A 27,794-nucleotide genomic window follows, 5' to 3' on the forward strand; every position below is an offset into this window, starting at 1 on the left:
TGAAGACAGCCATTATATTGCCTCTGCCAGCATCTTGAATTTCATCGCCAGTTTATGACCCAGACACGAGTTTCGTATATGTTGAAGTTTTATAGGTAAACATTTTTGCCGGGTTTCCCCGCTTAACATATTTTTTTTTCCTTCTCAATTATTGTCATTGATTAATTGGCTTAATAAGATTTGTGTATTTTCGTTTGCTGGCTAGATTGTTTTATTGTTCGTTTGAAACACATATGTACATACATACTTGGTTATCAACAATATTTGGGTAGGCAACAACATTTAACAAATTTGATTGCCAAATTCGCACTATTCACACTTCTTTTATCCATATTAGTATGCATTGCAATTAATTGATCAGCGACAGCTAGCAAAACCGCGGCTTTGGCATATTTTCACGCTTGAAATTCGAGTATTAACTACAGCGAAATTAGCGGGCAAAAGCAAAGCAAGAATTCGAATTGGCTTGCTGTGCAATTCTAATGACAAAATGTGGCAAAAACATAGTAAGACTTTTTGATTTCAATTTTTTGCGAGGTTGGCATGACTGTCAGTGACAACTGTGCCAAATCTTACATGAAAATAATCATTAGTGTTTGATATACGCTTGTCTTTCTGAAGCACATAAAGTCCATTCGGGGGTTTTTGCAATGAGTGAAATTACTCAACAAAGAAGTTCCATAACATTTTGCAGGCGGAATCAAATTTCTGGTGTCGAAACGTTCAGAATATTGGAAAAAGCCTTTTGTGTTTGTCGCGAGCAAGTGCTTTTGATTGCTACAAATTATTTAAAGAGCGTCGAGAACGCGTTGACGACGAACCACGTCCAGAACGGCCGTCAACATCAACTGCACATCAAGACGTCAAAAAAAAAAATGAAATTGGTGCTTAAGAATCGACGATTAACAATAAGTAAGATTACTGTCATCGTTAGAATATCGGAGGGATCAGCAAAACCTTTTGGAAAGATCATTTCGGCCTAAGAAAAGTGAAAGCACGATTGGTTCCAAAAATTACTCAATTTTTCATAAAACAGCGTCGCGTTAACGTCTGTGAAATTATGCTTTTCGACTACCAGGATATCATAAAACGTGATATTACTGGTGATGAGTTTCAAATCTATGCTTACGAGCCAGAAACAAACGTTGAATCGGCCAAATATCGTGACAAAGGTGAGCCATAACCGAAAAAACCACGTCGAAGCAATTCAAAAATAAAGGATATGTTGACAGTTTTCTTTGATTATCGAAGTATGTGCACTCCGGCCAAACTGTCAACATTGAGTTGTATTTGAGAGTTATGCGTCGTTTGCGTGAAGCTATTCGTAAAAAGAGGCCGGAATTATGGGCCGATAGCTCTTGGTTTTTGCACCACGATAAGGCACCGTCGGATACTGCATTGATCCTTTGTGAGTTTTGCGCCAAATTTCAACCAATATATGGCCACAACCACCGTATTCGTCTGACCTTTGGCTATTCAGTAAACTCAAACGACTGCTCCGGGGAAACGGATTGAAGACATTAGATGGGAATCGCTACTCGCTATGAGACCTATTCTGGAAATTTACTTCAACTGTTTCGAGGATTGGAGAAACCGTTGGAACAAGTGTATTGCCTTCGAGGGAGATTACTTTGTGGGGGACGACATAGATTTTGAAGAATATGCTAATATAAATTTAGTTGCAAGTTGCCAACAAAGATGTCACGCTACTACATTCCTACTTTAGAGCTTACGACTTGCCGCATTTTACGTCGAGACTTAAATTAAAAGCATACTAAATCAGCTAGTGCAAGAACTGAAGCCGCATGACCTTCCCTAGCGAGATCGCTTCGCTCTATGGGCTCTTGAAAAGTTGCACGAAGATTTCAAGTCAAATTTTTTTCAGCACTAGGCCCAATTCTGGCTCAATGGGTATGTAAATAAGCAAAATTGCTCCATTTGAGGCGAAGAGCAACCTGAACAGATTGAAGAACTGTCTTTCATGTATGCGGACTATGCCGCTTCGATTCAGACGTTGGAGCAAAATATCACGCGTGTCAATCGCTAGTTCCCAGTCGATATGCTCGAACGAGTCATCGAAAATTGTACTCAACGGGTGGACCATCTAAATCATAGCCTCGGTCAATATTTGAAGGAGATAATCCTCAAAAAAAAAATAAATAAATACCACAGAATGTTCTTTAAAATGAAATTTCTGTGTTTTTTCTTTAAAAAAGCAGGGAACCTCGAAATGGATCAGTCTTTACCTAGGAATCATTTAAATTTTGTTTCAAATTATAATTCAGTGCAATAAAAACAAAAATTTGTTTTATTTTAAGCATTGCAATGATTTAGTAATAGTACTTTTCTTAACAACCGTTTATTAAATGTTTTTTTATTGCCTTTGAGCGCCTCGCCATTTAGTGCAGCCTTGTATTTTTCTTGTTGATTGATTATTGCGGCGGCCAAGCCAATTTTTGTTGTTTTTAAATTCAACTATTTTTTATCTACTGTGTACTTAGCTTAGTTGCCCGCCCTTGTTAAGTTGGATTTATCTGGTTTCACTTAAAAATATATGAAACGAAAGCACCGTTACTATTTCTAAGTTATGTCTGTGCAAATGAAATGTAATTGCCAAATAATGGGTTGTCGTTCAGCTTGTATGCCAGTTATATGCTATAGCAATCCGATCTAAACAATTTCTTAGGAGATTGCATCATTGACTTAAGCAATGTTTTCATACAAGCATTTTATTTCCATCGTTCAGTTTGTATGACAGCTATATGTTATAGTAATCCGATATCGGACCATTCGGACAAATGAGCAGCTTCTTAGTGAGAAAAAGACGTGAGCAAAATTTCAGAGCGATATCTCAAAAACTGAAGAACTAGTTTGTAATTGTCTGCAGCCAGGTCCTTCTCCATCTTTTCTTTCCAACGGAGTGAAGGTATTCCTCTTTCTCTTCTCTCGGAAACTCGTAACGTCAACTCATCAGATTTTGGCATCGTCCATGTCTCTGCACCATATAGCAGGACGAGGATGATGAGTGACTTGTAGAATCCGAAGTAGCACTTGTTGGCAAGAGTTATTGTGCGTTGGATTTCGAGGTTGTTGTGGTGTTAATGCTGGTTCCAAGATAGACGAAAATATCTAAGAATTTATGACTGTCAACAGTGACGTTGGAGCCAAGTCCCGAATGCAACGACTGCTTGTTTGATTACATGAGATATTTCGCAAAAAGCAGAACTAACGGCGTGGTTGTTATGGCCAATGATATCATTGTCACCAGTTACACCAGCAGCTGTACGCTCTTTTAGAAGATTGTTCCTGCTCGATTAAGTTCTGCAGCTCGAATCATTTTCTCCAAAAGCAGATTGAAGAAGTCCCACGATAGAGTCGCCTTCCCTGAAACTTCGTTTGGTATCGAACGGTTCGTAGAGGCTCTTCCTGATCCTGACGGAGCTTTTGGCATTGCTCAACGTCAGTTTACACAACCGTATAAGTTTTGCGGAGATACCAAATTCAGACAGCCGCATAGAGACAGTTCTTTTTCATGCTGCCAAATACAGTCTTAAAATCGACGAATAGATGGGTGTGTCGATCTTTTTTTTCACGTGTCTTTTTCAAGTTTTGGTGCATGGTGAATATCTGGGCAGTTGTTGATTTTCGAGGTCCAAAACCACACTGATAAGGTCCAATCCGTTTGTTGACGGTTGGCTTTAATCATTCACAAAGTTTACTTAAATTCAAATCGTCGGGCCTGCTTTCAATTAGCATTTCAAATGAGTGTTTAAGGTCATTTTTCGGAATGCTTTTGAGAATATCGGTCGTCGCCTTTTGGATAGCTGAAATGTCCTGAAATCAGTGTCCTTTCATGGGCAAATGAAGTTTTCCAAATAGGTAAAAATCACAGGGTCCCAGATCAGGTGAGTAGGGTGAGTGATTAATCGTTAATATGGAGTGTTTTGTCAAAAAAACAGTGACAAGCGTCGACCGATGACACGGCGCATTATCGTGCAACAAGCGCCAGGACCCTGCCTCACGGTATTGTGGTCGAGCACGACGAATGCGAGACAAAAGACGCTTCATAACACCAAGGTAAAACACAGCATTAATCGTTTGGCCAGTTGGGACGAACTCTCGGTGTACAATATCCCCGGAATCGTAAAAACAAATCAGCATTGTCTTTATTTTTGACTTCTGAAGACGACCGACTTCTGATCGTCACAGAGGTCCTCACCACCTTCTTGGAATCGCTTAAGCTACTCATGCACATTACTACGGGATAGGCACTGATCACCACAAACTTTTTTCGTCATTTGAAATGTTTCAGTAAATGTTTTCCTAAGTTTAAAACAAAATTTAATATTTGCTCTTTGTTCAAAATTCATTTTACGACCGATGACCAAAAGCTGCTGTCACTTTTTGATCGATAACATCGATTGTAGTTATCCAATTGTCTTAAAATTTTTACGAAATGTCAATAAGAGATCAAACTTTTTATTTCATATACCCACCAATAGGTGGTGCCATCAGAAACAGTTATATTTAAAAAGTTCTGTTTCTTTTGCGACAGACCTTGTATGTTTTCTAGAAATATTCAAAAGCATATAATCAAGTGTTTTGATAAAGAGTTGAGTCACTTATTCCATAGCAAACAATCGGATTCAAAGTTCTTTGCATTTCTTATGAATATCGCTGCAGTATAGCTAGTCAAGCAGCTGTGGTACTACTAGTTCCAGTCCATCGCAACACAGCAATGCAGCATAAGAATTTCCCAGAGCTGCGCCAGCATTTATGTAATATTTTATTACAATGCTAAATATGGTAATTGCTTTGCATAAGTCTTCACTGTGTTGCTGGAAGAATGCCGTTTAACAGCTACGGCGTTGTTTATAATCACTAACATACATATGTATGTATGTATGTGCAAATGTAATGATTATTTGTCACCGGCCAGGTGGATTTTAGTAAGCGGTATTGGCAAAGCTTGTTTGCTGTCACGCAGATTTGGTCGTAATTTATACATTTTTCTTTTTACTATTCATCGATACTTTGCATTTGGCTTTCATTGGTTCAGTTCTCCCGTACGTATGAGTAATATTTAATTACCGTTTGTCAATTCAACGCAACAAAAAGTAATTACTGTTCACAAACACTTGCTTTAGCATAGAATGGAAGTACATTTATTTCCTCGAAGTTGTTTAATTTTTTTTGTTTTGTTCTATTCTCTGTTCGATTGTTTAAAATGTTGTATAACCGTTGAAGCGAAAAATTTACATATGTACATAACTGTATCTCGCATGTGTAGATAAGTGTAGGAGTGTGTAAATGACGATACTCGACCAAAAAATAAGTACACTTTAAGACTTCCATACAAACAAATTATAAAGGGTGTATTTTAGTGGTGAAGAACAAGGAACAGGGAGGATGGAGTGATGTGTATGAGTTCACGTAAGTGAGGAAAGTTCCCTGACCGCCATTGGGAGTGGCCAGAAGCGATTATTTTACAAATGGCTCAAGCAGTTCACGACTTCCGGCCTTAGACCAAGTGTCCTCTTGGTAGACAAAAAATATCCGTTTGAAGGCGAGCTAATGTGAGAAGGCGAACTATCCTTCGCCAGGGTTGTGCGCTGAGTTTGGGACCCGCCACGTAAAAAACACCCCCCGTGGAAAGGCAACAACAGCCTCGGGCGAAAGACTCTCCTTTGGATGACGACCATGCAAACGCATGATTACTGCAACTCGAATTTCCGGTCCCTTAATTGGGAAGTTGCCGCTGCCCAGTGGGCTGATGTCCTCGTAAAGGTGAAGAGGGAAGCGAGACGCATTTGCAGACAAAAAAGAGAGGCCGAAATGCGTGAGTATGAAGAGGTTGACAAGCTGGCCGACAGAGTTAATGATCGGAAATGCTACGAAAAGCTGCGGTGACTAACAAAAGACCGGAGCATACTATTGTAGAACCCCCAGAGGGGATCTAGTAATACTAAAGTTATGGAGGGAACACTTCTCCAAGCTGCTAAATGGCAGTAAAAGCATAACACCAGGAAATGGATAAGTCTCCTCAACATCACATATAATGTTCTATCGAGTGTACTGTGTGAAATACTGAAGTTCACTGTCAACAAACTGATTGGACCTTATCAGTGTGGCTTTAGGCCTGGAAAATTTGCAATCGTCTAGACTTTCACCATGCGCCATATCTTGGAAAAGATCCGAGAAAAAAGGATCGACATAGGTTGTCAAACATCTCCCTGCCGCCTTTTTGTCTTTTGAATTTCGCGGCTATGTATAAAGCGTTACAGAGCTCGTATCTGGCAATACTATACATCTATACAAATTACGCTATGCATGTTTGGTTTGGATATTGTGAAACGCTCCGTGAAATTAATTGTGTTTTGGAGGATGGTACTCTATCACTTCGAACTGCGTAGGAATGATTTCGACGATTCTGAGCGGGTGAAAACGATACCATGAATAAGCCAGCCGGCGGATGACCTGTGACGACGAATATCGATCAAATCATGGAAAACATCGAGTTAGACCGGTATGTGGCATCTCGTGACATCGCCCAGAACATGGGAGTTAGTTACCAAACCATTTTAAACCATCTGCAGAAGGCTGGATACACAAAAAACCTTGATGTTTGGATGCCGCATGATTTGACGCATAAAAACCTTATGGACCAAACCAACGCGTGCGATATGTTGCTGAAACGGAACGAACTCGACCCACTTTTGAAGCGGATGGTGACTGGCGACGACAAAAGGATCACACACGACAATGTGTATGCTTGGTGGGATTGGAAGAGAATCATCCACTATGAGCTGCTCTCATATGGCCAGACGCTTAATTCTACCATCTACTGCGAACAACTGGACCGCCGGCTTCAGGCGATCGACCAGAAGCGTCCAGAATTGGCCAACAAAAAGGGGTAGTGTTCTACCAGGACAACACCAGACCAGACACTTCGTTGATGACCCGTTAGAAGCTACGGGAGCTCGGATAGGAGGTTTCATCGCATCCACCATATAGCCCCGATATAGCGCCAAGTGATTACCACCTGTTTCTGTCTATGGCGAACGCCCTTGTTGGTGTAAGGTTGAACTCAATAAAGGCTTGTGAAAAGTGGCTGTCCGAGTTCTTCGCAAATAAGGAGGAGGGCTTCTACGAGTGGGGTATTATGAAGTTGCCGTCTAGATGGAAGCAGATTATCGAACGAAACGGTGCATATTTGAACTAAATCCGATCACTATAACACTTTTTATAAAGCATTGAATAAAGAGCAAAAAAGCGGAAGGGAGATCAATTCATCAATTTCAAATCTGCTTTTGACTACATGAAAAGGAGCTGCCTTTATGCTGCTAAGTCTGAATTTGATATCCCCTCAAATACGGCTGCGTGAACAACCGCGCCGGGAGCTCTGCTTTCTCAGGACTGTATAAGGAAATGGGTCTGGTAATGAACGAGGATAAGATGAAATATTTCCTTTCATCAAACAAATAGTCGTCGCGCTCTCGACTTAGCTGCCATGTCTCTCTTGACAGTCAAACATCGAAGTCGTAGATAATTTCGTCTATCTTGGAACCAGAATTAACGCCAATAACTATGTCAGCCTCGAAAACCAACGCAGAATATCTTGCCAACAGGTGCTACTTCGGACTGAGTACGCAATTGAGAAGTAAAGTCCTCTCTCGACGAACAAAGACCAAACTCTATAAGTAACTCATCAACCATGTCTTGCTAAATGGTGCAGAGGCATGGACGATGACAACATCTGATGAGTCGGCGTTACGAGTTTTCGATTGAAAGGTTCTGCGAAAAATTTATGGTCCTTTGCACATTGGCAACGGCGAATACCGCATTCTATGGAACAATGAGCTGTATGAGATATACAAAAACTTTGACATAGTTCATCGAATTAAGAGACAGCGGCTACGCTGGCTAGGTCCTGTCGTCCGTATGAATGAAAACACTTCAGCTCTGACACTATTCATCGCAGTACCCGACGCGGAAAGCAAAGGAAGAGGAATACCTCCACTCCGTTGGAAAAACCAGGTGGAGAAGGACCTGACTACACTTGAAATCTCCAATTAGCGCCAAACAACGAAAAGAGTAAACGACTGGCACGCGGTTGTAAACTCAGCTATGTCAGCGGTGTCTATGCCAATAAAGAAGAAAAACAAGATTAACCACCGTTTCAAGTTTAGCTTTCTGAAAAATATTTGTTTAAAAGTATTTTTCCATTTTTTTTTGGTTCCCATTCGGTGGCCAAAGAGTAGCTAACTAATTATTTGGCGACTTGTGTAATTGCATCGGCAATATCAGTGAGGTACCTAGGTATACATACTAATGTATGTCAGTATAAGCAAATGCAATATATGTAAATGCTGGCACAGGAAATTGTATTGTTATGGAAATTACGAATTTTCACATTGCCATGAAATTGAATTTTTCATTATTTGGCATTTAATCGGTCAAATGAAATACTATTTCGACATTCTATGCGCGAATGTACTACTAGTGTACATACATACATACATATGTACTTGTATGTACCAATATGTACAGGCAGTATATGCAATGCCAATCAAAAAAATCAGATTTGAGCAAAAGCGACAGCCTGTCGATGATTAATTGTACTTATCTGTAATTGTTCTGAATTTTGTGGTTGTTCGTGTTCATTGTGAGACTGTCTGCCTTTGTTCCAAAATGAACTGACCTGGGAGAGTGTTTGTATATTTCGCAACAACAACAAGAGTGTTTATATAAATATATTAACTACCTTTTTGCATCACAACAATTTTCCCGTAATTTTCACACATTTGAGTTAGTTGAAAATTGGATGGCTCTCACTTGTGCAGTTCCATAATTCAGACCAAAAGGAGAGGGGCGTCAAATGAGTAGAGTTAGTATTAAGCGTTTTTGGGGCGCACCATGAACTTTGGCATTCATACTTGTCTAACGACATTCTACATTATTAATAAAGGGATGTGAATTTGGAGATTAAAAACTGCTAGATCAGCATAAGCAGACTAAATATGTAAAACACCAGAACTTTTGTTAACTCATTGCCGGTGCAAGCAAGTGAAAGACTGCTATTAAATTTCTGTCCATCCCGAGTAGACACGACAACCGGTTTGATATCAAATTCGTTGATCATATCTCTCGAACTCGAAGAGGTGCGCGGGCTACCATAGCCGACAATTTATATAGCCGACGGTTGCGCAAAACGCCGAACAACTGCGCAACACTTGCTTACGTCGTAGAAGTGGTTCAAGGAACCATCGTTGTATTGTTGGTCAAAACTCATCGGCTCAGATGGCATACACATGTCGATGCTCAAAATTTCAGGCTCGACGAAAGTAAAGCTCCTTACCAAGGTCCTCCACCTGTCTCTAACCAGTCTTCGGATACTCGATATGTAGAAATTCGGAAGAATATCCAACTACTGCAACCTGAGAAACAAGCGCACCATATCATCATATCAGCCCATCATTTTGCTTTGCTTCTCTCGAACTTCACACGCAATCTGATCCCATCCAGTCACCAACCAACCGTAAAATGCACAGCATCGCCATAGCACATAAACGTTCAGAGAACTCATGGGCTTAATTAAAAATCCCCCTTTAAGCGGATCATCCTAGTAGTGGTGGACTTGTCGAAAGCTTTTGACGTTGTCAATCTCACAACTTTACGAGTAGATATCGAAGAATCCAAGTTTCCTACGGGACTGATAATTTCATGTTCCATGAAGTAATCATCTGTGCTATTACGAGTTCGAGCACTGAAATCAGTAACCGTGAACTCCTACATCCTTCATCTATTTCGCATTTTCACGCAAGGAGCCCAAAACTCTCTCTTGCCAAATCTGCACCGACCAAATTTGCCAACTGAACAAAGGAATTCAAACAAGCGTGTACTGAAAGTCATTCATGGTGGAGCTATTCAATCAATACGGCGTATTATATAACTCGCCCATAGTCGTTAAAGACAGTGACATCAACATAGTAAATAAATTAGGAAAGTTGTTGTGCTAACCTTAGAGAGATTGGTGAGGCTGTTTACATCTCCAACGATCGATTAGGATATAGTATATTTTCGGCTTCGGCTATGAAACTTGTCATCAGCAGACTTTTAACAAAATAAAGTTCTTGACGTCGATGCTTATTCGTCGCATCTCTATTTCCATTTTTTCTTTTTGGTAAATTTAGCATTTTACAACAATTATTGTGCTTATTAGATAGTATTTCTGTCAGTTTGAAAATAAATACAGTAATAAATGAACTCTCTATCTTTTTCAGGTTCTTTTCCCGCTTATATTTGCCGAGATGCTTGGAAAAGTTGATATCGAGGCCAACGTAGAAGGCGGTGGGCCCTCTGGTCAGGCGGGTGCCATTCGTTGGGGCATAGCAATGAGTTTGCGCAGCTTCGTGGATCAAGAAATGGTGGAGTCGATGCGGTTAGGTATGTAATCCCATTGACATATTTAATAATAATAAATAATTCCACCTTTTACAATCCTTTTGTTGTAGCTGGTCTCTTGCAGCGTGACTATCGCCGTCGTGAACGTAAGAAGTATGGACAGGAAGGTGCGCGTCGCAAGTACACATGGAAGAAGCGTTAAAAATAGCCTCCAGCCCAAAGCATTTAAAGTGTTTTTAAATATTAAATAAAATCTATATTTGAAAGCACATTTGTAAGAATCATTAGTACAATAAAAATTTATTTGCTTATACACGCAAAATTAAAAAAAAATATTACTTTGCAAAACTAAACGAAAACTACATTTGTTCCAGTGGACGTAATCCCAGTATACGCATGCCTGTATTTAGGTTACGTTTAGCGGCGCTGAATAGCAGCAACCGGTTTTGTTGTTTACTAAGGCTTTCCTCATTTTTGATATTTAGGCGTTTCAAAGCTCGACTAGTTGAGTTGCTGAAATTGTTTTAAAAAAATATATATCTTCAACGTTATTTAAATAGCACCGCTTAAATTTTTACCAAAGTGTGAATAGGTGGTTCACAAGTACGCATGCTTCTAGCTGTTGCTTCGACATCCACACAGCTTGGTCAAATCGAGCTATTTCATGTAATAGGTTTTGTGCTTCAGGCTCCGATAATTGCGCTACATCCACCTTACAGTTGGAGGTATCAACATGTTTTAGATTCTGTAACAGGCTATGTAGTCGGCAATGTGTGTATTGCAGTTTGATTCCCGTGTCGCCATTCACTTGTAATGCCTTTTTCCAATCGAAGTCATAGTCACGTTGTCGACGTTGTTTCAGATCATTTGTGATGACGGCCGACACACCCAGTATATCGGCAACAGTTTTATAATCACTGGATGAACTGGACAATTCCACTTTAGTTGCTGCCAGTTTGCAAATAAAAGACGAAGTGAGAGAAATTAGTATTAAGTTTAGGGAGTGGATATATTTTGAACTTACTAGCACTTTGCAACTGCTTTTCAAGCATTAAATCACGCGCTTCATTCAGTACGTCACGCAAGAACACTACTTTGCCGCTACGCGTGCTCATGCCGTGTATTCGTCCGAATTTTATATGGACCATACGATCTAACGGTATGTCGGTTGTCAGAGCGGCTGTCGTTTTAAAAAGCGCATTAAAATGATCCGCTTGTCCATTTTCCACCACATAATACATTCGTTCAAAGTTATAACGCCGAAATCGATCGAGCACAGCTGCTATGTCTCGAGTTAAGTATAAGCTGGATCCATCACTTTTCACCACCGGTATACGTCTTCCATCCACTTCCACTACCTTTCTTCCATCACTTTCATCTAGCAAAAGTGCATGTTCCTGCAGACGCTCTAAAACATCGCCGATTTCTCGTTGCGAGTACTGCGATTCCCAATCATATTGATCGAAGCGTACACCCAACCGCGCATAAACCATCTCTAGTTCAGTTACAGTGTGCTTACGATATTCTTGCCACTGCCCCGCCAATTCAGCGTCAGTTCCAGTTTCTAGCTTTGTGAAGCATTCTCTTGCTTTCTCCGTAATACTGGGTTCTGTTTTAGCTAAAGCGTTGGCAGCTACGTATGCGGAATATAGTGTTTCAATTGGTTTAGCACGCATCTGCTCATTTGTTATACCAAGCATTTGAACGCCTAAATGTAGCATACCAAATTGCGTACCCCAATCGCCAAGGTAGTTGATGCGTGTTACTTCATAACCCAAATGCTGGTGTAAATTAGAAAGCACATTTCCAATGATTGTCGAACGTAAGTGACCGACATGGAACGGCTTGGCTATGTTGGGAGAACTAAAATCGAATACCACATGAGATCCTACTCGTGGCGCAGGTTTGTCATTCTCCTGTAGCAACGACTCTGCAAATGACTGCATTTGTAGTTGAAATTCCACACGAGCTGAAGTTTTACCACTAGCTGGTAATAGGTTCACCGTTTTAATTAAGGATTTGTCATATTGTAAGTTTGGTATTATTTGAAGTAATTCGTGGTTTATTTCACTGGGCGGTGGAGTCCATTGTAGTATTGCAGAACGTTTTGCCGGTACCTCCAACTCATGGTATACATTATGAGTAATTTGCGTTGCCTGTGAAATCTGAAAGCAGAATTTACCATCAGGCGATATTTGACATTAGATTTTTATGACTCTTTCAAAATTATTTGAATTTTTTAATTAATAACAATAATTACTTTTTCACAGATAGCACTGCGAATTCGTGCACTCATTTTGACAACTCATATTCGAGTTCTTATCAATTCGAAGAAAAACACAGCTGGTGGTCAGAGTTTCAGATTCATGAAATTTTAATCTAATAAATGTAATGATCGATAAATTTTCATATTATAGTCCTCGTTGAGATACTTTTACTTATTTTGCATTTATTAAAACGTGTTTACTAAATTAAATTAGTCGTAATTCTAAATAAAACATATTATTAAAGTAAAAGTCTGACAACGTACTTAACTGAGAAAAATCGGGTGGCAATACATACGATTATAAATGTCAAACGAAACAGAATCCAATTGGAAGTGGCAGCAGCAGCGCAAGCAGAGGAATCAAAATCGACGTCCAGAAAGTTTTTTCTCCCAAACGATTGACACGAATCACACATACACGGCTAAAAGAAATAGTGGAGAGGTGTTGGAACTCAAATTGGAAAAATCGAAAGAATAAAATTTAAACTCACACAAAATTGTGAGGATTAAACTTTATTTGCTATAGCAATTATAAAAGAAAATATTGAGTGAAAGAAATTTGTTGGTGCAAACTAAATAAATATTTAAAGCGCTGTGCAAAAGCCGAAACCAGTTGGTTGGAAAAAGATAAAAAAGTGAGTGTCAATGTGGATTAACAATCAGTAAAAGAAAGAATGTCGAAACGACGTTGAAAAAATAGATGTACGTACATACATATATCGACAGATATGAATGTAGTGGCAAGAAAATTGTTGTGCAAATAAAAATTGAAGAATAATAATTTTAATAGCCTTAGGTCGTGTGAGTTTTCGGTGCTTCATCTTCGCTGGTAACAAATAAGGTCTAAAGAGCAGGCAAGTGCGTGTGGTACGTGGCTGTGGCTATATCGAATTGTGGCCAACCAAAAGCTCTACATATAGCTAGTGGGTATTACAATATATGGTACTTCTTCAGTTAAATATGTTCTGCAATAATGAGTATTCTGCCTTGTTGGCAGTTTTTGTGCCATGAACTTTTAATTATCGTCATTCTTAAAAAAGTGAAAAATATACTACATTTGAAGTTATCATTTGGAAATTGCGAACGAGCACAGGTGCAGCTGCAGCTGACAGGCATTGATTTTTGTGGCGCCACTGCCACTGCCAACGTCAGCGTCAAGCTTGACGCTTTCAACAACGTCAACGTAGCGCTTTGAACTGCGCCAGTTATTCACGCGCCTTGTAGTAAAGTCATTGTGAAAGTATTCTCCAAGACGATGTTGAGGGTGGTTAATTTGAAAAATTTTGGAGGGAGGAACCTACTCTTTTGATAAAGCTAAATATGTGGTTGTACGAATTTAGTCAGAAGCGAAGATTTTATTTCTATTCAAGGATGATACATATGTATGCACATATTACTACGCTATATGTTGACTGTATGCTAGTACATTATGTCTTAAATGTAGGGGGGAGTTTTGTTCTTTAACGGGGCGTCAGTTTGTCCGACGCTTTAGATTATCGATTTCGTTGGCATACATCATGCAAGCTGTGGGAACATAAAAAAACGTTGCCTAACATATTTCTTTTAATTAAATCTAGCTATCATAATTGTCAGAAATCTCCAAATTCACAAACCATTTTGTTGCATTTCTCTACGAGAATACAGGTTCATTTCGGAAACAAATTGTACTCTTTTCTACCCGCTTCGCATACGGTAAATGATTTAGTTTTTGAATGTCATTAATACATAATATATTTTTAGGCAGATGTTGTACATATAATTGAATAATATTTAGTTAATGTTGAGAGCTAAGATTATCTTTTGTTACCCAACCGAAAATATAGGAATATATCTCCTTAGGTAAATTTTAAATTTAAATGTCATGTTCACATATACACTCATGGACAGAAAAATAGTAGCCTTTTAAAATAAATTATTCGAATCATTTTGTAGTTTTGTCAAATAATAGAATCGCAATAGTTTCCTACGTGAGTATAAGTGTAGACTTCCGCAACATATAACTGTAAGCTGATTCCGTTAAAGGATAATGATTTGTGATGATGAAAAGGACGTCAAATTTTGTAAAAAGAGTTCTTAAGAGTAATAACACTATAATACATCTACATACTTATGTATGTACATATGTCCAGACCAAAATCCGCAATTGAAAGCAAACAAATTTTATTAAAAGGGGCTATTGGAAAATATTGTTAATTTTTTCGTACTTATTCCTCAATTTTTGCTATGTTAATGACAAATTCCATTTGTTTTCATTTTATTACACCCTCAAAGTGTGTTATTTCTCTGTCCATGACTGAATATGTTTGTATGTATGTCTGCAGTAGGTATTATAACGCCCCTTTAAAATATTTAACTATCATTCAGATAAGAAAATATTAAAACGGCTTCAACTTACATATGTACATACATATGTACATATATACAGACATTTGTAGTATTTGTACGCCTTGTTCAATTTTGCTAGTTGCAATCAGCGAATGAAGCCTAAACGCCGAAATCGGATCACAAATTTTAAATTATTAACATTTTAGTCAAGTATTTTTATATGCTCAGTTCTTACAAATTTTTTGTAAGCGCTTAGAAATGTTATAAAAAATAAAAGTGCAATATTTGTTACCATAAAAATAAAATAAAATAAAAATAAACAAGTGCTAAAACGTGTTTGTAATTTAATTTATTATTTAGTAACATGTTTATCTAAAGTGAACCAGATCTGGTTAAAGGAGATAAATTGTTACATATTTTCATTTAAATTAAGTTTTGTATATATGTACATACATAGCATGCAAATATATTTTTTGTCATTATTTTTATAAAGAAAATTAGTGATCGAAAATATAAAATAATATCAAAAAAAGTAATATTTAACTATTTCGATAACCTAAAATCACATATTATTCTTAATACCATAACTACAGATTTACTCAATACTCGTGCTATAAATAAAAAATAAATTGTCACTCAACACTCAATAAGTTCAACCTCAAAATAAATCAAACCATTTGAGCTCAATTTAATTCAATTCCCATCTTCGCCACTAAACGTAGGGCGGAAAGTGATAAACAAAAATTTTAAAAAAGGAAATAACGGAACTTTAAGCAAACAGTAATAATAGTTGTCAATCAGTGAATATAAACACCATAACGATTCCAGCGCTGATTTCAAGTCCAACTTCAGCTTAGATCTGCTAAGATAGCACCAGCAAAGCGCACAGCAAATTAAAAAGCGGCAGCATCATGACTATGGCAGGACAGACCATCAACGATCGGCTCTTGGCAGCGCGGCATAGCTTGGCCGGTCAAGGCCTGGCTAAGTCAGTGTGCAAGGCCACCACAGAGGAGTGCATCGGGCCCAAGAAGAAACATTTGGATTGTAAGTACATAAGTATATACATAATTACTCCTTCATATACAGTTGCCGTAGTACATAAAAACTTAAATGAAACATAGTATACCTAAATGTGTATGTATGAATATGCATTCATAAATTTGTATGTGTGGTCAAAAGCATACGCATGCACAATCACATGTTGCTGCAGCTCAATCTGGTAACTGTAAATATGTAAGCAATTCGTATGCATATTTGTGTTTTCGTTTTTAATGTTCGTCTGGATTTGTATGCAGGTTCGATATATGTATGTATGTATCTCAATACACTTTGTATGTGGACATTCGTTCATACTGGTGTATGTATGTCATATGTACATACATAGTACATCTGATGGAGTGTTTTGGCAATGAATCATTTACATTCAACAGTTTTACCGTTGCTGTTAGTTTTTTTTATTACTTTTTTTTTACGCTTGAAACATGTTGATACAGTGTAAAATAATTTTGTTCACCTAAAGCTATATCGTTATATACATACATATGTATGTATATAAATGATCAGAATGTCGAAAGGAGTTGAAATCCGGGTGACTGTGTCCGTCCGCTCGTCTTGCATGCTGTAACTTGAGTGAATTTTTAATCAAGTTCATTTTTTATCTTGATTAAACTTGGTACAAATGTTCCTTGGCAAAAAACTAAGGAGGAGTTCGTAGATAGGAGTAATCGGACCATTGTCACGCCCTCAAAACGCCATTAACCGAAAACATATAAAGTGCTATGACTAAGTACTAAATTAAGATATAAAACTCTAATTGGACCACAGCCACGCCTGTTTCCATTCCACAAATTCCAAACTTTTACTTTCCCGTATATACATACATACATATGTATGTAATACAGAAAGAATTCAAATAAATATCAGGATAAAACTTTGCCCGTACGGTACTTTAAAGTGTGCCATCTTATGACCAAAAATTGTCGTAATCAAACCAAAACTGTTCAAACCCCTAAGTACCGAATTTGTGAACCCCGGTTCTTATAGTTGACTTTTTAACGAAAATATCGGTCAATGTGTAAGATATGTAATTGAAATTCAGTGAGAATCCTTCCTGATAGTAGTATGTCTGAGTGCTACAAATGGGTTGAATGTGGTCAATATTTTCCTGAGCCTCCATATATGTACAATGTACCCCGTATAAAGATTTTCGAACTTCCGGGTGACTTTATACTGCATATATCGGCCAATATTATATACTTCAATGAAAATGGAATTTCCATTGTTTTAATTCTTGCAAGTTACGAGAGTATAAATTGTTCGGTTATACCCAAATTTAGACCTTCATTACTTGCTTTTTTAATATTTTGTTGTCAGCTAAAAATTTCTGAATGCTGCGGCAGCGATATCGTTGAAAAGTGTTGCGCTAGTGCCGGTTCTTGTTTAATGCATTTTGCCAACCACACATTGTTATATACATACATATGTACATATATGTACATATATGTATATTGTGTGGCTCGAACGCATTCTATTTTAATTTAATACCAATAATTCTATTTGGAGGTTGGAAAAATGCAAATGCATTAGGTGGGAAGAGATCACATACATAGGAAGCAGATGCAGTACCACAATGTTAATAAGATTTTATATATTTTAAAAATAATAAAATTACTAAAAAAAATTGTTGTGCTGCGTTGGATGTCAGTATTCTGAAAGCAGGCCTTCAGTCTCTACATACATACATATGTATATACTTTTCCATTACTATCGGTAACTTAATTAGTGCAAACTTGGGAGGATATAGTAATCCGAATTACTGAGTGACTGCCTATCAAATAGTACCATCACAGAGTACCACCGAAATTTACTTTTGTTTAATAAATATTACCTTAAAACACTTATCTAATTTTAATTTTGTCTTGTGAGATCTATGTCCACTCTCAAAAAATACTACGGGGTTTGCTAAAAAATATGATTTTTCCACTAAATCACGTCGCATGTTATGAATAGCACATTCTATATTGATTTTTAAAGCTTGAAGAGAGTCTGATTTATTGCTAAAGACGAACGACTTCAAAAAACTTCATAAAAAGTAGTCTAATGATGTTAAATTCCTGCCAACAAGTGCTACTTCGGACCGAGTAGGCAATTGAGCAGTAAAGTCCTCTCTCGACGAACAAAGACCAAACTCTACAAGTCACTTACCATCCATTTCATGCTATACGGTGCAGAGGCATGGACGATGACAACATCTGATGAGTCGGCTTTACGAGTTTTTGAGAGAAAGGTCCTCTGGAAGTTTTATGCTCCTTTGTGCATTGGCAACGGTGAATATCGCAGTCGATGGAACGATGCTGTGTGAGATATACGACGGCATTGAGATAGTATGTCGTCCGAATGGATGAAAACACTCCAGCTCTGAAAGTATTCGCCGCAGTATCAGCCGTGGTAAGCAAAGGAAAAGGAGACCTCCACTGCGTTGGAAAGACCAAGTGGAGAAGGACCTGGCTACATTTGGAATGTCCATTTGGCGAAAAGCAAGAACGACTGGCACGCTATTGTAAACTGGGCTATAAAGAAGAAGAATCTTTTTAGCGTATGTAACATATACTGCGTTTTAAAGTTTAATTTACGTTTAAATAAAATATTGGACTTCGAAATATTAATGCATAGCATAAAATGAAAAAAGCACATTTTTGTAACACGAAAATTAACGATTCGTTTTGTTCATAAAGTCAATTTATAAACTGCTAACATCACCAGCGCAATTTAAGTCCGTTAACATTTTTTTAAATAACATTACTACACTTTCGTTATTAAGTTCAAGTTGATGTTTTGGTTCAAGGTCAATTAGGCGCGCTTTGCTGGGTAAACCTCAGTTATGCTCTCTAATGGCAGACTGTGCTACAATTTATAATAACAGTAAAAACAAATATATGTACATATGTATATATGTATGTATGTGACGAGCTTTCCATTTCTAAGCGGTGCAAAGCAATTTCATTTGGTTAAATAACTCAACTTAATTTCCTAATGGGTTCTATCAGATATGCGACGCACCGTCAAGCGTTAGCAAAAATGTCATAAAAAACAATAGTAGAAGCAAAACAAGAAATAAAGCGAAAAGAAGCGCGCTGTAAAATTGCCACTTGAACGCATTGTGTTGTTGTGCTTATTTTCACTTTTCAAATCTCTTTATTACGCGTGTGCATGCCTTATCGCGAGGCATGTGTGTATGTATGTACATATGTACCCAATCGTTCGTGTGCAGTGCCTGCTGTTGTCACTGTGATTGTTGCTGTTATTGCTTCATCTCTGTGACAGCTTCTCTTGGCTTGCTTCGAGACGTTTGTGGCAATGTACGCTAAACTTCAACCGAATGCAATGGAATCAAAATTCGACATACCTACTTATGTGCATACATATGTACAGGTATGCACAGTAGCTCACAAAACAATTTTGATTTTATAATTTATAAAATATATACTTATTTACTAAAATATTTATTAATTCATTTGTTTCTCAAAAATTGTGTAATGCAAAAAACTTGTGTGATCCTCTGACACCGTACCCAATTGCATTAGAAGTTGAGTGAGGTGCTGGCATTTATGTATATTGCTATTGTAGTTCTTTCTTTTGACATTGGCGCTGGGGGGTGTGGAATATGTTTACAAGTGAAAGAAAGAAAGCTCGCTCTCTGTTTATAGAAAAAAATATATTTTTATTTGGCAATATGTTAAAGTAGCTTACAAGCGCTTAAGCTATGGTATTACATATAACAACTTTTAAGACATAAGAATACGAGTATAAAATAAGTGCAGATTGCAAATATGTTTGGGTCATATTGCTGATTCTTGATTTACTGGATTTCCGGCTACTGATTGGTATTTTAAACATGTCAAAAAGCATGCTTAAAAAAATGCATATGGGTGTATATTCATACATTATGCCACAAAAGTATCCGGAAATTGGTGATAAAACGCAAAATGTTTATTTTCAAAGTAACCCCCCAGATGTAATAGACTTATGCCAACGATTTCAGTCCACGAAACACTTTTTTTGGGATGGCCTTCAGCTTCTTCAGCAAATTTAGTTTCAACTCTTCGATCGAATGCAAACGGGAGCGGCAATTTCAATTTGAGGAACAAGAAAAGACCACACGGAGCCAAATCTGGCGAATGCGGTGATTGCTCGATGGTATAAATAGGGGTTTTGGCTTTCAATTCGGTCACAATCGTGGCTCGATGCGATGGTGCATTATCATCGTGTAAAATCTATGAATTTTTCTTCCACAATTGCGGCCGTTTCTTACGGATGTTCTCATTCTTATTGACCGTCTGTCTCTTCGGAACAAATTCATGATTCACCAAACTAAAAATATCGAAAAAATAATACACATCACCTATACTATTGAGCGGCTTTAGCGTGGTTTGTTTTGGTTTCGGTTTGTTTTTTCCCTCCATTACGATGATTGTCGACTTGTTTGCATGTCAAACTCATAAACCCATGTCTCAGCGGCAGTTATGATGCTATGCATGAATATGAGATCGGAATTAGCATGATCAATCATATTCAAAGAGATTTGTTAAAGGTATTCTTTTTCAAAACAATTCAGTTTTATCGGGACGAGTCAAGCAAGAACGCTTTTCATACCCAAAATATCCATCAAAATCACTCGCGAGAGATGTCGAGCTCTCTTGCCAGCTTTCGAACACTTGCCTTTTCAAGCACCATGCTCTTCACTTTTTTTAATATTTTCATCACTTAAAGAGTTCAAAGATCGTCCAGAATGAGGCTTGTCTTCAACGATCTCTCAACCGTCTTTGTACCACTCGTTGGCTTGTGTTTTTGATAAAATTGAATCACCGTAAGCCTTTTCCAACATTCGCAACGATTTCACACACGAAATTTGGTTAGAAATACAAAATTCCGGCTGTAAATTGTAGTTAAAATTTTTAAATTGCAAATTACTTTAAAGTTTTTAAATTGACTCCAGCATTTTAAGAAATTATCTATGGATGCCCCTTAATGTTCCTTTTTAATTTAACAATCTTATTCTTATTTTTTATTTTATTAGTTTTCATTTTTGATTTCCTAATAGTCCCAAATGTTTATTGATTACTGTGTTCTTATATTGTCATCGTGCTCATAAATTGTACTTTCATAAATGTCGATAGTTTCATTTCATCCACATTTCCTCTATTTTTAATTCTAAGTGTTGCCAGTACTCTATTCCGATTTTCATAAGTGTGTGCGTGTACAAATTTCTAGCAATACCCTGCACGAAAATTCTTCACTGACTGAACATAGAAGCTTTTTTGTAGACCCTTCCTAACTCTTACCAACTGCTTCATTTTCAAAGAAGATACTTTATTGTAATTTATATTCTAATAATTATTAAATTTTTAAAATTTCCTCACGCATTTCAATTTGTTAAGTCCATCAAGACATAATGTGAATAATCATGTTTGCTGTTTAAAAGTTTAGGTTGTTGTAAGATGGAAAATACAAAACAAATATCTGAAATTTCTTGAATTGCTGTGTAAGAATATTATTCAGGGACAGTGCAAGCTTGTCTTTCAAATAATAAGTTAATAATAATCACATTTCAACCACTAACTACTGCCCGTAATCACCTGATATGGCACCGTGCGACTTCATCCTTTTCGGAAAGATGCATTTGCCCATGAAAGGAAAGCGTTATGCAGACATAGAGGCCATTCAAAAGGCTTGCACCGGCATACTGGTGGCCATACCGGCCAAGGAGCTAAAACACTCGTTCGACATGCTTTTGGATCGTGCAAAAAGCTGTAGTGAAGCAGAAGGAGACTACTTTGGTCAAAAAAATTGATTTTGCCGAGAAAACCATTTGTTCTGTTTTTTTAAGCACTGTTTACTTTGCGAACGCACCTTGTATAATAATAATAATTTCAGGAAAAAATGGTGGATAGAAATTGGACTAAATTCTAATAGTTTTTTCTGTAACATCATTCCATTTTTTCTCTTCAAAACAGACGGTATTTCTCGCAGGGAATTGCTCGGTTTCTTATATGGTTACATACAAGTACACATATACAAATTTTATTGTGTGGCGCCCCTGGCTTTCTTTCATAATTTTTCATTTTGCTCGCTCTTAATCCTTAAAGTATACAGTTATAATTTGAAATTTCTGTCGCTTGACTGGAGCTTTCATTGTCATTTCTTTTCATTAATCTCTTTTATCGGATTGTTTGAGCCGCCACATACAGTTTTCGTTTAAAGCGATTACTGAAGTAGTTTAAAAATATTTTTTTTTAATAGATCATATTTGTTGATTTTGCTGACAGCATTTGTTAGGTTAAATTTGTTTCATTCACTTCAATTTACCTTGAGGCAATTTGGTTTATTCCCCTCTAGTTGGTTTGAAATTACACATATTATCAATAATAATTTTAACTCCGAAAGCTAAAGAATATGCTTATATTTTGTTTGTCTGCCAAGATCATACGATATAACAATTTCTAATGAACAGTGTGCTAAAAATGATGCACAAAGTCGCATAACTGAAAGTTTTCCTGCGACCAAATTCCATGTGTGTATTTGACATCTCAGTCCGGAGTGACTTGTATATCGCTACAAGTGGTCTTAATTAGGCTCGATAGAGACTGTTAACCTGTCTTAGCAATTTCAGATTATGTTCTACCGTAAATAACTTCGATACATTGGACTAGATATAGAAGTGAAAGTAGGTCATTGCTCCACTCGCAAAATGCAAATCAAGATGTTTCGGAGGGTTTCATTGGAGCCGTTGTAAAAGATGAACAATGCCCATGTTTTGGTGAAATCCCATATCTCAGGAACTTCCGGACCGACATATACCAAATTTGGTGCTTAATATTATACCGACATATTTACATAATGACATTTGAAAAATGGAAAGGAACTTGAACTTTAACCACGCCTACTTCCCATTTATCAAATTTTTAATTTCCTTATGAATCTTTCACTTTACAGCATATAAATTAAGCAACAATGAATTTAGTAAGAAACATTGCATAAAAGTGCCTCTAAGGTTTCATGTCTAAAAATTGTCGAATTTAGACTGAAACTTTTGAAGCCCCCATATACCACATATTCGGACTACAATGTCCATAACTGACTTTTTACCGAAAATATCGGTTGCTGTGCAATTTTTTCTAATAAGCCGAAAACGGGTAAAATGCTCCCATGAACGTATTCATGTATATTAGAGTGATACAAAAAAAAAATTTTTTTTTTCATTTGGTACTCGGAAAAATAGATTCAATAGGTTCTTGGTTTTGTAGGAAATTTACTGCTCTATAAAAATGGTCTCCTATGATTTTTCGATTAAGTTAAGCGTTTACGAGATATTTCATCGTCAAACATCAATGCATATTAAGGTGGATCAAAAAAAAAAAAATCCGTTTGGTACTCTGAAAAATACGTTCCTAGACACCTCTAAGAAAGCCTATAAGTTTCATCATTCATAATAATTTTTTTTCATTGAGTTATAAAATTCATAAGAAATATTCTAAGGAACAAGATATTTTTTCAAGTAGTTGGAAGCGAGATATAAATTTTTTTTATCTGATAATAAGAAACAATAGAAAACTGTATGTAGGAGAACCTTCCCGTTCTAAGTCTAAATATGAGTAAAAACCATTTACAGTTGCGTCGAATAATAAATGCTGTATTCTTTCTTAATTTAAAGTTTGGCCAATCCCTGAAGATATTTCCTCGTCATCGATCCATGTAAATTGTTAGTGTTTAAAATGTTCGTTACTTCTCGAACTTAGCGCTTCCTTATTTCTTTGACATTATTATTGCATAGTGTTTTCATTATGAATATAAAGGCAATGTATTCTTCATTTCAATATCCCGATGGTTTCATCTCACGAATTGTCATTGAACTTTTGATTGTTATTATCACTTTCGAATAGATGTAAGTATATTATACATTGTGACTTAAAAGTATTCGTAAATTGTAAATGAATATTTTATTTATTTTTTCGTCTTCAAAGTAATCCCTACCAGATGTAATATACTTATGCTAACGATTTTTTCAGTCCTCGAAACACTTTTCAAAAGCACTTTTTGGGATGTTCTTCAGCTCCTTCAGCGAATTTCCAGAATTCCGACCGTTTTCGACGGATGTTCTCACGCAAACGCCTCAATACGGCCAAATAGAACTCTTTATTGACCGTCTGATCCTCCGGAACAAATTCATGATGCACCAAACAACGAATATCGAAAATAACAATGATTTTTGAGCGGCTTTGGGGTGATTTTTTTGGTTTTGGCTCGATTTTTTCCCTCCATTTCGATGACTGTTGACTTGTTTGGAAGTCACACTCATAAACCCATGTCTCATTGGCAATTAAATTGCTTTAAATGAATGTGGGATCAAAATTCCCGAGCTCTCTTGCTATCTTTTTAACACTTACCTGACGATTTTCAAGCACCATACCCTTCGCAGGACGGGTCTTCAACGATCTCTCTCGTTTTTTAAATTTAATTTTTTATGCTTTAACACCGAAACGGTCTAGCAAGAAGAAATCTAATATTTTTTCTTTGTTTCTTACTTTATTTACTTTCTTTCTTGTGTCTATTTTTCTCCAAAATATATGTATATATATGTATGAATATTTATACATATGTACATATGTACATACATATATGACTATTTAATTATACATATGTACATACATATGTAGCTAGTTGTTCGTTACTAGGGTCACTGTCTTCTTAATTTATTTAGATTTCTATAATGTTAGCTCCCTTGCTGAAACAGTATCTATCTCTTAGTATTTACATGAGTGATGAACATACGCACATGCAGACATACTTACATACTCACGTTTGTCACACAAATTTATTAAATTTGAATTTTCATTCGCTTCTTGTAACTGCTTGTGTATGTCCGCAGTTCGATTTTCTGTTTCTGATATTTGCTAAAATTTGCATTCTACTTTGCGTTGTTAATCACCGACAAATCTACGTCACATAAAGAGCTTTACGCCAACTGTCAATATGGTTTTCTACATTTCAACGCTAGCGCCTGCGCCTCTCATAACGTAAACATGTTCCGCTAATACATATGTATATTCCATGCTCTCATTATGCCATTTGGCGTGACTCACAGACGTTTCAAGTTGTGCTCTATCACTCTCGGCTCTGCCTCGCTGTCGCCAAGCTTCAATAGGCTGCAGTCGTTGCCAACAGTTTGCGTTGAAGTAAAAGTGGGAGGGGGCAATAGTCGCGGTTGCGTCGCTGCTGAGGCATTGTTTGCAACAAAATGTACGATTTTTCTTATCATTTATTTGTTCGCTTTTGTTTGCTTGCTATTTGTGTTTTCTTACGCTAGTTGCTCTTATTGTTTCGTTTTTATTGATTTTATGTATGAGATTTTCTTTTCTTACTAGGCAAAAGTGTTTATCTATTGCTATTTACAACGTTTCCTGCCTTTTTGACAGCTATGTCACTTCCGCTGTCGCCTCGGTTATCTCTTGAAGGGCTTCCGATAAATATCGGTTGTATGAGATGCTGACGAATTTGTTATTATATTTATACTCTTGCAACATGCTGCTACAGAGTATAATAGTTTTGCTCACCTAACGGTTGTTTGTATCGTCTAAAATAGTCGAGTTAGATATAGAGTTATATATAACTATGTACCATATACATATATCACAAATGATCAGAATGAAAGGACGATGTTCCTTAGTTTGGTATTGTAGATGGGCGTAATCGACCAAGTGCCACTCCCACAAAACGCGATTAATCGAAAATTAAAATGAGATATAAAAATATATTTTTGTACAAATTATGGCATTAAAGAGTGGCACTTGTGGTTTGAAAATTTTTAAAAAGTAGGCGTGGCCCGCCCTCTAATTGGCTTAATGCTTATAACTCTCTAAAACCTTCAAGCTATAGCAACCAGATTTTCACATAACAAATCTTTCAAACATTTCACTTTTCTCTAAGACAGTCTGAATTCACGAATTTTCATCGGATGGATTACATCGGGGCAATATTTCTCTTAGTCCACATATACTTCATGTAAATATTGTCGAACACCCGGTTGACTTTATGCCGTATATATTGACCAATATATAAGTTATCGCAATAAATTTGAGTAAGCTTGTTTTTCTACAGCTTTCTGCCTAAAATGGATAAAATCGGTTGAAAACTTTGCCTAGTCTTAATATAACAGATATGACGATTTTCAAACATTTGTTTGCAAGTGTACGAAATGTTTGGTATTGTAGATGGGCGTAATCGACCAAGTGCCACTCCCACAAAACGCGATTAATCGAAAATTAAAATGAGATATATATCTTTTTGTACAAATTATGGCATTAAAGAGTGGCACTTGTGGTTTGAAATTTTTTAAAAAGTAGGCGTGGCCCGCCCTCTAATAGGCTTAATGCTTATAACTCTCCAAAACCTTCAAGCTATAGCAACCAGATTTTCACATAATAAATCTTTCAAACATTTCACTTTTCTCTAAGACAGTCTGAATTCACGAATTTTCATCGGATGGATTACATCGGGGCACTATTTCTCTTAGTCCACATATACTTCATGTAAATATTGTCGAACACCCGGTTGACTTTATGGCGTATATATTGACCAATATATGAGTTATCGCAATAAATTTGAGTGAGCTTGTTTTTCTACAGCTTTCTGCCTAAAATGGATAAAATCGGTTGAAAACTTTGCCTAGTCCTAATATAACAGATATTACGATTTTCAAACATTTGTTTGCAAGAGTACGAAATGTTCGGTTACATCTGAACTTAGCCAACCTATTATTTATAAAAGACAATAAATGAAAAATATAATTTAATTCTGGCAATCGTCGTGACATTTTGGGTTCGTACATGTCCGCAGTCCACTTAACTATTTTTGACTTTAGACACCCAATTCGCACATAGACCAATAAGGACAGCAAACGACGCCATATTTTTACCGGCTTTTTTGACATATCTCTTCAGTAAGATGTCCATTTCATCATGGAAAGATATACGACCCAACAACGAGTCGAAATTATTAAAATTTACTATCGCGCCACAAGCCACACAGCGAGTGTCACAATCGATTTATTGAAAACCAAGTTTGGGGAACGTGTTATCTCACGAAATGGCCGCTTCCGTCGTGCGATTTGACGCCGTTAGACTATGTCCTGTGTGGCTACCTCAAGTCTATGGTTTATGTCAACAAACCAGCCAGCCAGAACTTCGTACGGATTTCGAACGTGAAATTGGAACAGTATTGGCCGGTTTATGCTTGAAATCCATCGAAAATTGGGTTCAGCGACTGGACTTCATAATGGAATAAAGAATTTCAGTATACAAAATTTATCTAATTTGAGTTTTGTAATAATCATTACTGTATAAATTTTCCTTTTAATTTCATTCCCTTTATTTTTTAAAGATTATCTCTTCATCTCTTAAATCTAAAAATTCACAATCATTTAACAATCTACGTGATTTAAACATTTCAATTAGATAATTTATTGTATTAAAGAAAATAGGTGGCAATTACGTGCTGCCATTATAAACAACTTAACGGTGAATGCTTTCTAAGCACGTGCAATTAGGGAAATTACGTTAAAATCAATAAAAATTAAAAGTTATAATAATAATGAAGTTAAGTTTGAGCGACATGGTGTGTCACGTCGCTTTTGCACGATGAAATCTAAAATTATAATGACTTTTAGTAAGAGTTAGAGCAATGCCAAACCTGCCACTCACAACTTGATGCTAAATCAATAAAAAGCTTGCTTTAATACTGT

General features: G+C 36.8%; 3 protein-coding genes across 24 annotated transcripts in view; 2 read left to right on the forward strand and 1 right to left on the reverse strand.

Moving 5' to 3' along the window:
* Positions 1 to 1,060: 1,060 nt before the first annotated feature.
* Positions 1,061 to 10,606, forward strand: LOC120766361 (28S ribosomal protein S9, mitochondrial-like). Its single transcript, XM_040091791.1, has 4 exons — positions 1,061 to 1,172; positions 9,964 to 9,989; positions 10,284 to 10,446; positions 10,515 to 10,606. The coding sequence occupies exons 1-4, from the start codon at positions 1,061 to 1,063 to the stop codon at positions 10,604 to 10,606; spliced, it is 393 nt and encodes a 130-aa protein (XP_039947725.1).
* A 21-nt stretch (positions 10,607 to 10,627) lies between these two features.
* On the reverse strand, positions 10,628 to 13,086 carry LOC120782818 (probable arginine--tRNA ligase, mitochondrial). Of its 2 annotated transcripts, none has more exons than XM_040115331.1 (4): positions 12,967 to 13,086; positions 11,429 to 12,569; positions 10,983 to 11,352; positions 10,628 to 10,917 (listed from the first exon to the last, which is right to left on the reverse strand). In XM_040115331.1, exons 1-4 carry the CDS (start codon positions 13,084 to 13,086, stop codon positions 10,764 to 10,766), a joined length of 1,785 nt encoding a protein of 594 aa, XP_039971265.1. In that variant the 3' UTR covers positions 10,628 to 10,763. The 2 variants fall into 2 exon arrangements, with proteins under 2 accessions (XP_039971265.1, XP_039971266.1); XM_040115332.1 differs by lacking the exon at positions 12,967 to 13,086 and adding an exon at positions 12,665 to 12,758.
* A 6-nt stretch (positions 13,087 to 13,092) lies between these two features.
* LOC120782816 (phosphatidylinositol-binding clathrin assembly protein LAP) overlaps positions 13,093 to 27,794 on the forward strand; it is a 50,939-nt gene continuing 36,237 nt past the window's right edge. For 16 of the 21 annotated variants that reach the window (XM_040115308.1, XM_040115313.1, XM_040115319.1 and 13 more), the window contains exons 1-2: positions 13,164 to 13,305; positions 15,589 to 16,042. In XM_040115308.1, coding sequence (XP_039971242.1) covers positions 15,907 to 16,042 — 136 coding nt within the window. In that variant the 5' untranslated portion in view covers positions 13,164 to 13,305; positions 15,589 to 15,906. Of the gene's footprint in view, positions 13,373 to 13,517; positions 13,594 to 15,588; positions 16,043 to 27,794 lie in introns of those variants that run through there. The other 5 variants (XM_040115328.1, XM_040115310.1, XM_040115312.1 and 2 more) reach the window with 5 other exon arrangements.

This window comes from Bactrocera tryoni, chromosome 1 (genome assembly GCF_016617805.1).
Source record: "Bactrocera tryoni isolate S06 chromosome 1, CSIRO_BtryS06_freeze2, whole genome shotgun sequence".
Taxonomy (NCBI): domain Eukaryota; kingdom Metazoa; phylum Arthropoda; class Insecta; order Diptera; family Tephritidae; genus Bactrocera; species Bactrocera tryoni.

What these genes read in the sequence shown, in the direction of transcription:
- LOC120782818 (XM_040115331.1), bottom strand. Translation starts at nt 13,086, where the DNA reads ATGTGTGATTCGTGTCAATCGTTTGGGAGAAAAAACTTTCTGGACGTC. An exon ending in TTCGTTTGACATTTATAATC is followed by an intron (nt 12,570 to 12,966) that starts GTATGTATTGCC and finishes TTCTGCTTTCAG; the next exon opens with ATTTCACAGGCAACGCAAAT. An exon ending in AACCACCTATTCACACTTTG is followed by an intron (nt 10,918 to 10,982) that starts GTAAAAATTTAA and finishes AAACAATTTCAG; the next exon opens with CAACTCAACTAGTCGAGCTT.
- LOC120766361 (XM_040091791.1), top strand. Translation starts at nt 1,061, where the DNA reads ATGCTTTTCGACTACCAGGATATCATAAAACGTGATATTACTGGTGAT. An exon ending in GGCCAAATATCGTGACAAAG is followed by an intron (nt 1,173 to 9,963) that starts GTGAGCCATAAC and finishes ACTCGCCCATAG; the next exon opens with TCGTTAAAGACAGTGACATC. An exon ending in GGTGGAGTCGATGCGGTTAG is followed by an intron (nt 10,447 to 10,514) that starts GTATGTAATCCC and finishes CTTTTGTTGTAG; the next exon opens with CTGGTCTCTTGCAGCGTGAC.